The 17453-nt window shown below is 39.3% G+C and overlaps 2 protein-coding genes across 3 annotated transcripts; one reads left to right on the top strand and one right to left on the bottom strand.

Annotated features, from left to right (window-relative positions):
* Positions 1–118: 118 nt before the first annotated feature.
* On the top strand, positions 119–17369 carry LOC122412774 (RNA-binding protein 42). Of its 2 annotated transcripts, XR_006261426.1 has the most exons (6): positions 119–1148; positions 1274–1512; positions 2003–2371; positions 2646–2840; positions 14622–15240; positions 16971–17099. XR_006261426.1 is itself a non-coding variant. In XM_043422599.1 (5 exons), exons 1-5 carry the CDS (start codon positions 1108–1110, stop codon positions 17093–17095), a joined length of 969 nt encoding a protein of 322 aa, XP_043278534.1. In that variant the 5' UTR covers positions 119–1107; the 3' UTR covers positions 17096–17369. The 2 variants fall into 2 exon arrangements, 1 of the variants encoding a protein (XP_043278534.1); XM_043422599.1 differs by lacking the exon at positions 14622–15240 and having other exon boundaries at positions 16971–17369.
* LOC122412777 (uncharacterized) lies at positions 2842–11322 on the bottom strand. The gene is made up of 4 exons (XM_043422605.1): positions 10973–11322; positions 7289–7658; positions 5688–5929; positions 2842–3863 (listed from the first exon to the last, which is right to left on the bottom strand). Exons 2-4 carry the CDS (start codon positions 7558–7560, stop codon positions 3658–3660), a joined length of 720 nt encoding a protein of 239 aa, XP_043278540.1. The 5' UTR covers positions 7561–7658; positions 10973–11322; the 3' UTR covers positions 2842–3657.
* Positions 17370–17453: the final 84 nt, after the last annotated feature.

The following is a 17453-nucleotide window of genomic DNA, read 5'->3' as shown; positions in this document are numbered from 1 at the left end:
ATCGAACCCAGCAAAGACAGTATTGAATAAATGCGAAATTTCCTGCTCGGATATGAACTCGATATTACGATATTACGCGCACGGGATAAAACTTCTGCGCAGGTCCCTTTAGTGGGACTCAGCCGTCGAACCTGGAAGAAGGTAGACGTGTTTCCGTGGTGATATCCCGCGGAAACTAACGAAAGGTTCCGCGTGTATCTTTATCTTTACAATTTGAATCAAAAGACATGAAAGTGAAAGTGACAGTGCTGAACGTAATTATACCAATAAATAAAAAAACAAACAAACGAAATAATAAAAGCTCATTGACTCAATAAAACACCAAATTAAAATATATAAACATAAAAGTTGAAAGATCGAAATGTGGAACCATTAGTAACCGGCCAGTCTATAATGGGCAGTCTAACGATAAAAACAAAAATAATAAAAACTAAACAAAACTACAACAAATTATATATAAAAGGACACATTAAATTCTCAACATTTTCTGTATCTCTCGGGAGGTAGCCCAGCTCACGGGGATATAATAAAGAGAAAAGGGAGATAAGAAAAAATATAAACATAAACATTGACATAGCGTTCGCTTGGGAGATAGAACGAAGGATGTGATCCACATAGTCTTCGGTATGCTGTGTGATTTCCCTGGAATCACCTATTCTGGTTTTCTTTTCCTCACGCAACACAGCATTCACTTCAAAATAAACCCACATTCAAAACAAAACACATATGTACAGGAAGCTCACACCAACTTCAAAAAAAAAAATATCGACCCTTGGCCGAAGCGGTTTATTTACCAGTGGCCAGGCTAGCTTCACGGTACACTATATGTGACGCTAAAGAAGGTCCCTCTAGTGTGCGCGGTGTGTAGGTGATGGAATACCTAAACCTAACCTAGCAAGTTGTAAACTTCTAGTGAGCGCGGGGTGCGTTGTCTGCGCGATGTTTTCCGCGTTGGTAAATATTGTTACGATTGCGAATTCATAAAACGTAGCGTGATTTTAATCCTCGAGATCAGAATACTAAAGTGAGTGGTGCCCGTGAACTATTTGTAATATAAAACAAACTTGAATATATCATACCTGCAGAATCTTCGAAATTTCTTTAACGATGGACGACAAGTTGCGACAAATGGAGGACGAAATGAACAGGTTAGGAAAACGTTTTGTTTGGTGCAAACAGTTGCACATTTTTCGCGAGTAATATAACTAACCAGTGCACAAGCATGCAAAAGGTTAATCGTTTGTTTTATTTGACATTTTCATTGCGTTTCAAGGTTCGAGGCGGAAATCGGAGGTCAATTAGTGACACCGATGATAAGACCAGTGATAGGAGCAAATACCTACAGTCAGGTTGCCAGGCAATTGGAACAACATGAAATGCCAGGGCCTGTTGTAGCAGCTGGAGCTGCTGCAACTATGGCTTTCCCACCTATCATGGGATTTCCTCCTCCGCCACCGCCGCCGCCACCTCCACCACCGCCGATGCTGATACCGCCTCAAGTTGCTCGACAAGGTTCCTTTTTACAACTCACTTAGTCGCTACAATTTTTAAATTGCCAATACCCATATGTTTCAGAAAATTTTTCATTACTCGTGGACATTATTGATTCCAGAGTTATAATTTTCCTAGAATCATTTCAAAATGCCTTTCTTCATTAAACAATGAATTTTTTTTTCAATTTTTATTGTAGAAAACATGTAAAGTGGTCAATAGAGCACATATACAGAGGAGTATAACACAGTTATAGAAAAATGAGGACATTAAGGAAATTTTTGCTGCATTTTCTCATAAATAAATTAAGATTTCTATTGTGAAAACTCAATCTGTTCTAATCATTAAAAAAAGAAAAAGTAATATCCAGACAACAATTGAACTTGGGTAAAATACTGGCATTTAAAAATTTGAGCTGTAATAAGACAAAAAAAATTTGAATTCATTTCAGTAACGCAACAGTGTATCCGTATTTACTTGATTTCATGAAGGTCGTCTCGTTGATCCTCAGGAAGCGTGCCAATCACGACGTATTCTTCACCGGCACAACTCAGCAATCCTTACGTATCTAACATGGATCTCAGCTCAACCCCCAAAACGTATGATCCCCCTTCGTCCGGATCTGTTATTCATCCCGAAATCATTGAACAGATAATAAACACGAAAATACCGGAAGAGGAATCCAAAAGAAAACTCAAACCTAAAGGGGTCAGTACAGCTGCGGAATTGGCTATCAGCCAAGGAAAAGCTAGCTCGATAATGGCAAATGCTAGTGCCGAAGAAACGCATCCAAAAGGAAAGGGAAAAAAGAATAAAAAAATTATCAGGATGGCTGGTGGACAGACGTGGGAAGATCAGTCGTTGCTAGAGTGGGACGATGGTAAGTTAGCTTTATCATGAAATTTTCTACCCTTTTTTCTCTCTGACTGAAGATTTCAAATTTTTAGTTTTCGCTTTCAAAAATAAATTATTGTTATAAAATACAAATCTTTTTTGTTGCATTCATGTCCAGAAGCTTGTCATGTTTCGATTCATTATGAAAAAAAATATTTAATTTTCATAAGATTGTAAGTGTTTTAAATTTAAAAAAATCTAAATATCTGATAGAGCCAAATCTCAAGAACGATAATAATAAAGGGAAATGAACATTACAGATGATTTTCGAATATTTTGCGGTGATTTGGGCAACGACGTGACGGATGAAATGTTGGTTCGTGTATTTGGTAAATACCCGAGTTTCCAAAAGGCAAAGGTGGTACGTGACAAGCGGACGAACAAGACGAAGGGTTTCGGTTTCGTCTCGTTTAAGGATCCACAGGACTTTATTAAGGCAATGAAAGAGATGAACGGTAAGCTGCACGTTCTTTATGCTTTTTGTTTTCGTATTTTTTTCCTCGTATACACAATTCAAATAGAATATCCGGTGAGAATGCACGATGAATAAATAACTCGTGAGATTTAGTTTTTTCGCTTTCGATACTGTGTAACAATGATGCAACATGTTTTTTGCGATAAGAAAATCGTGGACCACGACAAGTGTCAAGTCCTAAACTGTAAATTAATACTTATTATTTATCACGCAGAAATGGTTCGTTCGGTTGGATTTTTTATACAATTTTTCTCAAGTCTCTGACATGTTCCTCGGCAAGAGGGAGAGAGAGTGAAAGAGAAATAAGACTAGTGAACGTCAATTGAGTGGGCAAATCGTTATTTACAACCTGAGAAGATGGCACACTGAATTCGTAGGTTCGAATGAACATTCAACACTTGCAACCCTCTTATTTCGTTTGTTTAAATTAGTCGTCGTCGTCGTCGTCGTAGTCGTAGTTCTCATAAGAACAGAAAATCGAATTCATTCGTTGTTCGGAGGTCGTTAGCGGTTTTTCTTAAATACTATTATATTAAATATAGAATGACGAATAGGGCTCGGTAGAAGAGAAACACGACATTAAAACTTCCGCTTTGACAATTAGCATTTCGTCCTTAAGAATAAAACGAGTGGGGAGTAACTTCGTTTGTCGATTTGTTGCTGTTTTCTTTGGTGACCGTACTTGTTGACCGTATTTGGGATATTTCTCGAGTATCAGAGAAAATGAGAGTTTGCGTCGCGCTTCATACCGGTCCGTACGTATTTCTTTTCTCAAACGATTTTTTCCTCCTTATTTTCTATTTGCCCAACGGTCCCCAACCGTATGATATGAAAAGCTGCGGTATTATCGAGTATTGTCTTCTCGGCTGTCCAGTTGACCCGTTTCGTACTGCGACTCGATAATTCGGATGTTTCGTTGGATTCATGGCAGCGGGTACACCTTCGTAAGATCGTCGCGCATCGGGTTCAGGCATTGCTTTCGTTGGTACAACCTCTGAATATCCTGTAATCAATGATACTTTTATTTTTATCATTCTTCACGTGCAATCTCTCCAATTATTACGACCCTCAAAGTGTGTGACGTTCCAAGTAACTCACGCAACAAGCGTGCCCAGTACCTTCATCTTTTCACATCATAGCTGTGGCGAGTCCTACATGACCGACCTTTCCTACTTAACCAATAAACAGCTGGACAACACAAGGAGCCGAAACTTCAGAATCATAACAGAACTGTCTAACGGAAGCGAAGATAGCAGCAAGCAATAAGCTCTCTATAAGTGACTTGTGAGTGTTGCTATCTAGCAGTCAAACTCCAAACTCATTTTTTCAAATTCAAGACAAAATAATAACAATTTTGAGCTCGTTTAAAGAGAAGTTAACAAGTTGGTTACACCTCGGAGAAAGGCGAAGCGGGCTCTTGTTTTTTAAACTTTTTTCAACGACATCCGAGTAACTTCGCGAAAAGTCGAAATTTTAATGCAGGTATCCGTACAATCCTCGTTGGAACAGAACTCTGCAGTTTACTGTATCCCGTAAAATTACGTTACCCAATTGTTCAAATGGATGAAGAAAATTGAAGAAACTTCAATTACTTTTTATTTCAGTACTGTTCGAAAATTGCGATACTTGAAACTCGAGCAGAGCGGGCGTCATGCGTTACTGGTCATTCAAAAAAGCAACTGAACTTTTTTGCTCTTTTGATGATCGAAGAAACGAATAAAATTTATTCTCGTAATTATTAAAATTACGTGTAACTTATTCGTCGAGATTGATCAATTTTTAATATGATGAGAGCGGTTAAAATACTTTCGCAGTACAGATGTCGCACAGGAAGTGTGCTTGCCAAAAGAGCCTTCGAAACCCTTCAAAAAATGAGATTTTCTTGACAACTAGACCGTAGATCTTATAATAATTCCGGTAATAGATGCACGCTCTATATTTCTAGCATATTTCTAAATTTCAACTCTTAAAGTTCGAATTTTCAATTTTCATTATACTCGACGTGATATAAGTTTCCAAAAGAGCTTACAAACCAATAACATTGTTGATGCGTGGGTAAATATCTCCAAACGGAGAGGCAACTATTGAAATCGTTGCGTTAGGATTGTGGTACTCGGGATGAAGTTTAATCCATGACTCGTATCGATTGATTTCCACTTGAACTAGTTTACAACGTATAAAACCGAAACGGAATTCTCCCTACATAATAACTACTTCAATACGCTCGAGAGCAACTTCAAATTTAGTTGTTTTCGTCATCGTTATTGCAGAGATGCTTTTTCAATGTAACGAACTTCCAAAATAATCGTTTTCTCGTTTTTCAGAATTTTTCCATCAAATATTTGGCCAATTTTTTTTTACATTTTTGTAATTGCGCTGCCTACCTACCTGCCTAGTTCGATTTCCAAAGGATTTACACTCATACTGCGTATTCTCTGATTCCATTGGAATGATTTGGCAACCCAAGTTGCTGTTGCTCAGCCTTTTCTACTTTGTTCCTAATCTTCGTTCGCGACTGCCTGGCAACGATTCGAGGCTCATGTGTACGTTGGGTGATAACGAAAATTAGATAAAAAAAGGGAAGAAAAAAAATGTATTTACATTAAATGGAGATTGGCAAAAGTCCATAAACACCCGAGCAAATCGATCAATTTGTTACGTGCTGAAATGAGGCTTCGTCGAATATATTTTTTCATATTTTTTTTCAAATAAATATCAACCAAGTGCTTTCGCTTCTGTTGAGTAAACCTCATGCCTTCTGCGACGGAGGAACAACTCGGCTCAATAGAACGTCGAGGAGATCGATGTTTGCACGTTTATCTCGTACCTGTGCTCGGACGGTAGCTGCTCGCTCGGACACCATGAGGATTCATGTACAGTACTGAAAATGGCAATCCACCGGGACCCCAGCTACGAGACATGAAAACATCTTTCTTCACTGGCCTTGGTGACATTTGTCGAACGTTCGACGGCGACGATTTTCCTCGTGGAACGAAAACTCCCGAATTCGGTTTCCAAGGGTACGCCGGTGAATTGCTTTCCCCGCCTGGTTGCGGTTGATCTTCCAGTCTGAAAATAAAGTGACGACCATTCAGGTTTCTTTATTTATTGGACAAACGAAAATTACACGAACGATCCAATCGACCGTGTTGACGATTTCGGTCCAACTTCGCATTCCTGGCGAATGAACGTGTCTTGCTGTTCGAAAACGCAAAGTACTGAACCCCGCACTCGATGAGCCCTTCAAAGACACGTGGAATGAGACTCTTGTCACTAATTTTTTTCTCACATCCAATTTTGGTACGATTCGATTGACTCGAGAAGTGATTACGTCAGTCAAAAATTGTACTGTCTATTTGTAGCATCGATTCGTTGGCCTTTTATATTTTCTAACGTGTTCCCAATATTTCCAGTCTTATTTATATTCGATGTAGATTCATGAAAATTACTGTGTTCTCATAACAACAAGAATAGTGACAGTCAAAGACTTCCTCATAGCGATGTAATGGATAATTATTTTTAACACTCGTCGTTATTGACATTGAAACTTCTACTCGATTGCTTTAACGATCATTAAATATGAACGATATTGATTTATAATTGAGACATAGTTAAATGTTACTCGGATAATCGAAGTGTTATTTTAACAAGACAAATGATTCACGTTAATTAAGGCGTTTCATAACCGAGTTTTTTATTCCACGAACTGAAATATTCTGTAATTAATCGATTTTTCGTTTGAGCACGTAAGAAGACTATCTCTTAAGGAGGGTGGATCGCGACGATACAATGTTGCCATGCTAAGCCATGTTGAAAATATAAAGAATTTCAAAATTATAAGAGTTTAATCAAATTTGGTAAATGTATTCTTTAAAAATATATAAGACAATAGAAATTTTTTTAGATTTTTCTACCACATAGCTCTCGAGTTATTGAACACTAAAGTTCACTTGTATGCATAAGAAGTTAGATTTAACGCTCAATTATGCGATAACCATGTGGTAAAAAAATTGAAAAAAATTGTATTTGTATACTTGATGCCAAAGAATGTTATCACGAAATTTGATGATGAAATTCTGATTATTTTGATTTCGTGGTCCACCCTCCTTAAGAAATATGCATCGAGCGACGTTATCGAACGTTTGGAAATGGCTTCCGACTCGCGTGTTAATTGAATCATTAATTTACCGAATGATTTCAAATATTTTATAGGAATATAAAGTATTCAGTGGGAATCGACATTTTTACTAAAGTCGCCGCGTGCTTTGGCCATCCTTACAATCACGTTTAACTATGCTTTCAATTCGAATACGATAATTATTGCTTCCGAATTCGAGTTGGAAAAAACAATGAAAAAGTTTCCTTCGTCAAGATCCGGTTGAATCGAGCACGCCAGAGAAACGTTTTTCGAATTGAAAATTTTCTTACTTTGCGTCGTTGGTTTTTTCTCGAAGAATCTCATTACTGACTCTGTTGATTGGCAGTGGGGATAACCATCCCCAGCAACCGCTGCTCGAGCACGGTTCGGAGACAATTGGAGTTAACGAGTTATCCTGCCAAGAGGATGGTTTCATCTCGAGTTGAGGATCGTAGGCAAACGGTGCGCCAAGACTAGTGGTTATCGAGAGTGCACTCATCGTCAGAATAATGAAAATACTCGTCCTCGTCATTCTTACAGCTTCTTTTCTTCCCAGCTGCATTCTTTATTTTCCTCGAACGTTGATTCCCTTCGCTGTATTCGTTACCCTCGGAATTTCCCGAGAGAATTATCCTCCTCGATTGATCGCTTATCGGGAATCTGCGAAGCATTCGAATCATTAATTAGCCATGATTTTAAGCGCGCCTCCCAGAGTTACGCGACTATAAATCCCCTTCTCGATCTCCTCTCATCTCTCGTCGAAGCAACCACTAGCGACTACGTTTTCAAACATCCTCCCCAAATTTTAGCCCAATATTTGTCATTCTCCGACACATTAGTGAGATCACACGCTGTTTACCATCTCGAGGAATTCGTGCAATGCGCACGACTATTTTTAAGTAAATCTCCATTATTTTTAGCCAGCTATGCTGTGTTCTTGCCACCGATCGGCGTAGGCGTTTTGACTACCCGCGGATATTATAAGAACGTAAGAAAAGAGGCAAAAAGTTGGAGAAAAAAACATCCTTTCGTTTGGGAGACACTAAACGCGAATTTTATCGCGTCATTGCTGCGTATATACTCTCGCGGTCATATGCTCCAATAAAGGTTCAGTTGACGCCTGAAAAACGACGGAAAAAATCGTTTTCAAAATAGGATTCTCAAATAAGCTTCCTCATTGTGCTAGCTCATTCCATTCGATAGTCAGCGCCCCTTGGCAATGATTTTCATAAAGTTTTTCACGAAAATGATGAAAAAAATTGTTGCTGCGATTGATCGACCGTGTTCGATGAACCGCAGAGCCTGCCGACGAGCTTCTCGATCGTCGTCGATAAAAACGCCCCTGGATTTGCTGCTTCTTGGAAATTGAACATTTTCCGAAGTAAAAGAGCAGTTATCGAAGTAATTTGAGAAAAAAACGTTTTCAAATCCTCTGGCGCTTCGTTTCCCGAGGTTTCCCGATAAATATTGTGGGAACTTTTCGTCAATTAAGTTAGAAATTGCGGAAAATGTACAGCCCGCAACAGCGATCGATGTGCGAGTCTTTTTGCGACCAAACGGTCACCCATCCCGGTGTCAGGCTTTGCTCAAAGCCGCTCCATCCGCAGGGTTGCAGAAGTCTCACATGTGAGACTTCTAAAAATATGTTCGAATTCAAAATCATATACTTTTTGAAACAACTGAATATTTTATTAATTCATCTACGTATTCAATGGACAAGAAGATGTCTGGTTGGATCAATGAAAAATTTCAATATCATCGTGCTATTGACAACAAACACTTTTTATTTGAAACAATATTTCATTAATTTCGATCAAAAACATTAGATTCGAATGAATCATTTTTTTTCAATAACATCAATGCCATTGAATCAACATCATTTTTTTCTCAGTGCATGGACCGTACCTCATTACTCTCGAGCTAAGAACGTTCAATCTCCGATGAAGGAACGATAAATCGAGAAAACGATTCGATTTTCCTTCCGGTTTTTGCGAATATGCTCGCATACGACAGAAATTATCCCCAAAACATTTTTTCATATCGAAACTTGCAAAATCTTTGTTTGTTTTGCTCCTGATTTTTCCAACAGACTACTCACTTATACAAATCGAATTACAGACAAAATTACCATCAAGTTAGTTTTTGAAGTCGTGTTCAGTTAATTTTTCAAAATTCGAGCAAATCAACAATGAAGGAAGTCAGAGTCGAATAGACGTTCATACAAACCCCAAACGTCGCGTACAAACAGACTACGAAGATGGGATAAGACTGATCATCGTTGTTTGCTGCTTTGAGCTAAGTAGGATCACTGATCCTTCGCTGCATCGCGTTCGAACACTAAGCAATCTCGACATCTATCTGTTCTTTCAAAAGCTCCAGGTTCACTAATAGGGAGTATAATAATCGTATAAGCCTCGTCGCTTCATCCGATTAATATCAAATCGATAAATTTTCCTGTTTTTTATTGCCCGAGAACATTTGATTCTATGAATTCTCAATGGGAGCGATAAATATTAACTCGTAGAAAGCACACTCCCTTTGAGTCACTGGTGCTCACGGCACTGGTGGAAATTGCACTTGGACTTTTCCAAACTTTTTATATTTCATTCGTGAAAGTATGGAATTAATGTTACAACGAGACTTTTTAGGGGTAACGATTCCTTAGTAATCGATTGCGATCATTAAAAAAATCGAAGAATCAAGTTTTATTGTAGAAAAATAGGGAAATTGAAGAACGGAGTTTTAAAGTTGTGGGGAATTGGAATTTTCGTGGGTGCAAATTTGCGTGTGGTGTCTACGGATTAAGACAAATAAACAGTAAAAATGAGAGGAAAATGCCCAATTTCTTGATTCAACTTGAATATGATTCATTGACGTGTTTCGACGCGTTGAGCTACAGAGTTGTGAGGGGTCGCGATCGATGGGGAAAAACGAATGAAAAATATGTGAGCAATAGCGTCTGATTGCTGTCATTATTTGATTATTGAAGAAACAAATTTTGAAAGTTTTCGAATACAGTTGAAAGCGCGGAGTGGCTTCGGTTAAGAGTTTTTTGGAGGGAACTCGCGTTCGAATGTACGACATTTGCAGTAAACTAAATAAATATTCGTTTCCATTGGTTCCGTGGATGAGCGGAACACGAAACTCGTATCAAAATTTCCAGATTTTTCCAGCAACTCTTTTTCCAACTGGAAGACACATTCGGTCGTTTTTTTCCTTCGTTTAATCGTCGAAAAATAAATGCTACTATAGTAAGTTTTCCAGTATTTCAAGTGAGTCCATTTTTTTGCATCGAATGTTTAGCGAGAGATTCTGAGAGACTGGAATCCCAGGAAAGTCCAGTATCCACTGTCGAATAAATTTTTGGCGTAAACGTGTTCGAGGAGATAGATTTTTTATCAAATTTTTCCTTCACTTCTCGCTGTGTTTCCGAAAACAGTTCATTCGCCCCAGAAGATTGATGACTCATGTTTCCGGATCGTTGCAACGGTCGTCGCTCACATATTGGCTCAAAAAATCGAACAAAAGTTTTGACGTCGCATAAAAATTTTTGCATTTTTCAAATAAATTCTCGGTGAAGTAAAATTCCAAAAAAATTGTTTCGACAATTGATAATGATCTCGGTTATTCGAAGGCCTCCCGAATCTTTTGACGACATCATCATTCGCCCCGGAAAATCTCAAAAAAAGAAGTTTCCCAAGTTTCGATTTTCGCGTTAAAAAAATTTGACCCAATTTTCGAAAACCGATCAAATTTCTGTAGAATAAAAACTTCACTAAAAGTTTGAAATTTTCCAACTCCTCAATTTCATTTTTCCTTCACGCTTGTGATAAAAATAACATGCAATTACGAGATTCCTGAACACCAATTTAGAGCGATCGAAAAGTCATTCGGAAAAGTTGCATTTTTTCTTTAAACCCAAGAAAATTGTAAACGAAGAAAAAATCATGAAAACGTAACATTTCAACGCTCACCTTTCGGATACTCGTTCGTCCTCTCCGTGCTTGTTACCCTCGCGATTGAGGCCGAATAACGATGTTATTTTTGATAAACATACACGCGGATTAACCGAAAAATATGAAAGCACCGATAATGCCAAAACTGGTATTGTCGATTGAAATTCGTGGCTAATTCGTAGTGAAAAAGGTCGATATGAATTCTCGGTTATTTAAAGTTTCACAATTGTAAAGCGTATTGGAGTGTTCGCGTGGGTAAAAACGGCGGTAACCGTTGAACTTTACCGCCGAAAGCTCGCGGATTCGGGTCGTTTTCCGTTAACCGTTGGGGTTACTGAGTCGGAATGCGTCGCGAGTCGCAACGTTTCTCCGGGTGATCATTCAACCCCCTACCCCGTTAGCTGCGTTGCTTCACGGAGTTTGTCCCTTCTTCCCTCTCCTCTCGATCCTCGCACGCTAAAACATTGGGCCAATGGGCTTGCGGGGTTTTCCTTCCACCTGACTTTTTCGACTTCATTTTATTTTTCTTCATGCCCTCCATCCTTTTTATTCTAATATTCCAGCATACTTTTGCGTCATAAGTTTACGTAAATCGAACACACTTGAAAACTCGTAAGAAAAATGTACGTTCCATTCTTCTCGTATCCACGTGCGTTATGAAATTTTCCTTCGCCTATTTATTCTAAGGGTTTGCTTCTTTACTTATTCGTCCATACATCGCGAACCCTCGCCGAGGGAAGCAATACTCGAACGCTGGTACGGTTGGCGGTTTTATGAAAAAAGAAAATCTCATTTCAGGGCGCTAGAATCATGGATTTTCTTGCTTTACACGTGCCATGCAATGGAAGCTATGAAAACTCGACAAATCTTGGCCTAACTCCACTTCCAACGAACTTAACTTTCACTTTTCGGTTGAATCTTTCCCGGAATTCACCGAGCCATAAACCGGAAAAACACGCTCCCCAATTATCGAGATTCATAAATTCATTCATAAATCGAGATTCATCAAATGAAAGATAGCTGCAAATTTCGATATCGAAATTCCTTGACACCGTTTGACCGATCAAAAAAAGGCTCTGTCAGCCGATTTTTGCCATCGTCCTGCGTGGCACAAACTGTGTCACAGAATTTCGATTTCGAAAATTCCATGTGAAGTTAGTCGACTGATGCGCACTCTTAAAGTCCGCGAAGCCTCTTAAGATGATGGATCAGTCGGTAATCACAACCGTGAGTGCGAGAGAGATAGCTGCAAATTTTGAAAAGGAAATTTTTCCACATCGTTCGTCTGATCGAAAAAATAAAAATGTCATCGGATTTTCGCGATCGTGCTGCGTAGGCTGACAGAGCCTTTTTTTAATCGGTCAAACTGTGTCAGAGAATTTCAATTTCGAAAATTCCAAGTGAGGTTAATCGACTGATCCATACTCTTAAATCGACCTGAAATTCCCCATATCCCCCCCCCCCCCTCACTCCCTCCTTCCCTCCTCCCCTCCCGATCTTGCGAGTCCCTCATTCTATGTCTTTTCTCTTCCCATTATTCTTGGCCTCTTTAGCCTGTCCATCAGTGCCTCGTGCAACTGAGCTACCTCGTCATCGAGATCAACATATCACTTTTACTTTTGATCGTGTGAATCAGAAGTGGAACATTTCCTCGTGGGCGAAGACGAAAAAAAGCAACGGCGTGCGAAATAGCCCGTGGGACCTCGGCTGTAAGGTTTACCGGTACGATGACACGCGACAGAGAAAACAGAATAAGAGCGAGACGAGAGAGAGGCAGAAGTGGAGGAAAAGCGACGAGCAAAGAGGAAGCGAAGAAACGAGGCTTTTTGAATAGGTGCTGTTTGCTGTAAAACGGAGAATGTTACGGAAGGCACGAGGAAGTCGGAATCCTGTACATCGTCGTGCCACTTTATCAGGAGCTTTATCCAGGAATCTTTCGCGCTACTAATTTGTTAATGGTTTTCCAGTATTTTTGCAATTCCAGACAACGAGCATTCTCGTCATTTCGCTGCTGCAACGAAGTTCCACCGTGCACCCCTCCCCCGAAGGCGATAAAGGGAAAAGGATTCTGCACGAATCCCAGAAATTTAGCATCACGAGAAATAATCCCCTCGGCGGAACGCAACACAGAGCGTGTGCTCCTCGAATCGCTTTGGTCTTCCGCATCACAAGGTACTCCAACAAGAATACGTGGGATGCTGGAGAAAAGAGCGTTCGAAAGGGCTGCACGAATACGTTATTCAGCTCGACGTCACTCATTTTAAGGACAGAATTAAAAATGCGATGTAATACTGAAATTTGTTATCGAATTTTCAGGTGAAAATTGAAATTTATTTTAGATTCGTTTGTTTGAATTCGAAGCTGCAGAATCGCAAATGCCTCGAGGCTTAACACATTCCAATGAATATTATAAATTCATGTATTTTTACTATTTCCCTGATAGTTCGCGACGGGAGTGAACGAACCCGGAGCAACTGTCATTAATATCAATAGACAATTTACGATAACAGCATGCTTTTTTAGAGTCCTAATGGATTTTGGTGCTTGAACCACTTTGCTGCTAGGCGACGTAATCGCAAACAGCTAAATGTTCGAGGAAGGTTACTGACTCGTGTTGAAGCAGAATCGAGGCAGGCTTCCGCGCTACCTCTTTGCGCTTTTTGCATCAACGACTTATCTGAGAAGTTCAGTAATTTGGACGTGGGGTTACGTGTTTTTGGGCCTTCAATTTCGAGTAAACGAGCCCCTTCCTCGCCCCGTACTCTCCGACGCAACGACGCTGAAGTTTGCAACGTTCGAGTCCATCGGAACGAGCGAAAAAAAGGCTGGCGATTCACCAATTATTTATTTCACGAATCATCGGTGTGCGTTGAAAAACTACAAATTTTTCGAATTCGACAGGGAAGAAAATTGGAGATTCACTCGAATTATTCGAGAGTTTTTTTACATCGTTTCGTTGGACTCGAACGTTGCGAACTTCAGCGTCATCCGACGCACCAGTTTCCCTCTCGATCTTCACCGATGCGCCAAATTCAATGAATCTTGAAAATACGCCAAAAAACATATTTGTTTCTAGATATCTAACGAATTGAAGGAATTTCTTTGACGATTTCTACCTGAAATAAAGAAAAATCAAGTTTTGAGCAATAAACGTTGAGCAGAGCACGTTGCGAATAACTTACAATGAAAACTCAGAGACAAACTAAATCGGAGGTCTGGCAGACGTGATGAAACATTGAACGGATATACGAGTGGCGTTCGAGGTATTTGGTCGACGATTCTAAGAATCTGTCCCGGATGCAACCTTGCGCCACTCTGACTAAAATTACACTGCTGATCTGCCCGTCCACGATTTTCGTAAATGAGAATAAAAAATCATTAAAACCATTCATCTTTTAAATAAAAAATACCTTGGCGTCCCCGTATTTGTTATTTGGACAGCAATGTTTCGACGAAATGCTTCGATTAGCGTCCTCGAATCGGCAGGTCGTCGGCTCGTCATCGGACCTCGCATTGTTTCCGTATACGAAGATACGCGAACAATGTGAAGTCCAGTGACGAGTTGGGATCCTACCGTTGAACTTCCGCTCCTCCCTTTGGCTCCCACAGCTTCAGCAAGCTCATCTTATCCAATTCTCTAACGCTCTTGTGTTTTCCATGATTATAGACTGTGACTGTGAAATTTACGGGCCTGCCAGAGTAGTGACTGCGCAGCGTGGACGAATCATCACCTGTGTATCGTCGAGCGAATCGTCCAAATCCACTTGGGAGTAACAATAACCTGAAAAAATTATAAATAACTTATAAAAAAGCGCTAAAAATAGCCGATACCTCGCTGTTTCCCAACTCTGTATGAGACGCTGAACGAAACGAAATTGAGAAAAGGGCAGCGAGAGCATTCGCTGAAGAACGAACCACTCGAGATGATAATGCAAACGAGATGGAGAAAGAGGTGTTACGAGTCATTTCGCCATAAGTGCATAGTACTATTTCATGATTCATCATTAACTTGATGACAGCAATGACCGTGCTGAGTCTTGTGCCACTTTTTTATCTTACTTTTACGTCAGATTTGGTTACTCAGAAATGCGATTGGTATTTATAGTAACAATGGGAAAGCTATTTTGTGGGCAGCCTGCTGCCACATGACGTATGCACCATTAAAGGCTTTCATACTCCAATTTCTCTCTACAAAATTAGCCAAAAATTTTGGCATTCCATTGATTTCCAATGAAATAAACGAAGCACGCAACGCCCTTGGGTTGAACAATGAATTCAATTGAAAGGTAAAGACAATCGAGGAGGGTACCCGTGACACTAAAAGAAAATTCAATAATTCATTTCTAGCAGCTCCAATGATTATCAATGATAATGTCTCACGTTGGAGTATCGATAATTCTACGGTTTAGAATCGAGCATAGAATCTATTAATTTTTTCACATTATCGAACCAATCCTTTGAACATCGGGCCCCTATACGTATACCATGAATGTGTACCGTTTAACGAATTCGGCTGGAGACGACAAATTTGGCTTTTCAGTGTCGACTCTAATTATGTATTTCCTTGGCAGGGATTCGAAATTGATTGTACAGAATTTAAAGTCGATTTTATTCATTTGATCCGGTTGTTAATAAGGGAAAATTACTGTCGCTATGCACACGAACCACGAGTTCGGAGGATTATTTTGGTTTAGTGTAGTGAAAATAATGAAAGCCTGTCAGAGTGGTGACTTTGCAGTGTGGACGAATTATCACCTGTTGCGCAAAGCCAATTCGTCGATCCTTGCAGGCTCGTCGATCAGTCAGGACTTTTACAAAAATTTTCCTTCATGGTTTCCGGTGACGAAGTCAATGTGTCAATGTGTTGATGACTTCTTTCGTCGTGCCTATTAAGACTTTATATAGACTCGTGGATGGGCGGAAAAATGAAAATTTTTCTGTTAGATATTCTTCAAGTACAATGTCTGAAGAATATTCTCACCAAATTTCATAAAGATCGGAGCATTAGATTCGTAGCTGTGGGTATTTCAACTGAGCGCCCGGTGCACGCGGTCGTCTAATACTTGAATCTTTGAACGCAATTATCTCAGAATCGTTTTTTTTTTTTAAACACCTTTGCTGTGGACACGATCACTAAAAAACTATCAATCAATAATAGCTAGGGCCTGGACGAAGGATTTCGTATTTTGTGGGGGAAGAAAAATTGTAACAAGAAAACCGAAAATTTACCACCTCAAAAAATGAATTTTTTGTTAAAACAGTCGCCATTTTTTAAAAAATTAAAATCTCTACAAATCCTCCGCACAGGCCCAAGCTACTATTATAATAAATAAGTGGTATAAATTTGGCATGGATCGGATTAGTAGTTTTTTAGTTGTCCACCACAACTGATACTCAAAAAACGGTGCTACTGAAATACAGCTGGAGCTCCGCCATTTTGGGAAATTTTTTGATGAAAAAAAATTGTACAAGTACATGAACATGTGTACTGATGAATGTCTTTCACAGTTTTTCATTAAACATTTATTTTCTTGTTGAAAAAAAATCAAGAAAATCACGGTTTTTCTAAATATTATAGTTTCATTATTCTGCTTCGTTTGTTACTGGGGAAATTTTATTTCAAACGTTTCTTGAACTCGTGAGACTTTTTCTTGTCACCGTAGTGGAAGATTTTGCTATCAACGTCCTTTGGAAAACGATTGCAATGCGTGCAAGTTTTAGCTTCTTAGAAAGGGTGAAAAACCCTCAAAGCAAAGCGTCGCTCTAAGTGGCAATTTCGAGAGCAATATGCACGTCAGTTCGATACCGCAGTCACCATCGAACATTTATTCGAACGATTCAATGTGTCTTTTAATATGCAAAGGACATAAGCACGCAGCACTCGAAACTTACAAAAAATTATACAATTTCTTTCCTATTCGCTGTTTGCATTTTTTTTTGCAGAACATTTATTTTTGCTTGCCTTTGAACGTTGGAAAATTGCGTAATTCTTCTAATCTCGAAATGCTTGTTTCAGGAAGGTACGTCGGGTCGAGACCAATAAAGTTGCGGAAGAGCTCGTGGAAGCAGAGGAATCTCGAAACAGTGAGAAAAAAGGAAAAAGAAAAGCAGGCTTTAATCGGGCTCTTGACTGGTCGGTGATGCAGCATGATCAACACATTCGTGCCATGCCAGAATGAAGATACTTCAGGAATTAGCATTACAACTCGATTCTCTGCAACCATTTGTAAATCTCTTACTCGGATCAATAACATTGAACAACGTCGCTTAAAAAAGTATTTGAATACTGTGTACGACGATGGCATCAGTGAGGGATCAATTGTAACGAAAATCTTTCGATTTTTTTTTCTGGGCACTTCGTTCTTCGCGAAAAACGAAATATAAATTTATTTATGGACTACGATGTCAACTTGAATCCCAGTCATTTGATTTCTACGTTCTTTTCAATTCCTACAAAAAATGATGCTGAAGTTTGCAACGCTGGAGTCCAATGAAATGA

This window comes from Venturia canescens, chromosome 6 (genome assembly GCF_019457755.1).
Source record: "Venturia canescens isolate UGA chromosome 6, ASM1945775v1, whole genome shotgun sequence".
Lineage (NCBI taxonomy): Eukaryota > Metazoa > Arthropoda > Insecta > Hymenoptera > Ichneumonidae > Venturia > Venturia canescens.
Note: the sequence above shows the minus strand (reverse complement) of the source record. Positions and strands in the feature narration are given on the sequence as shown.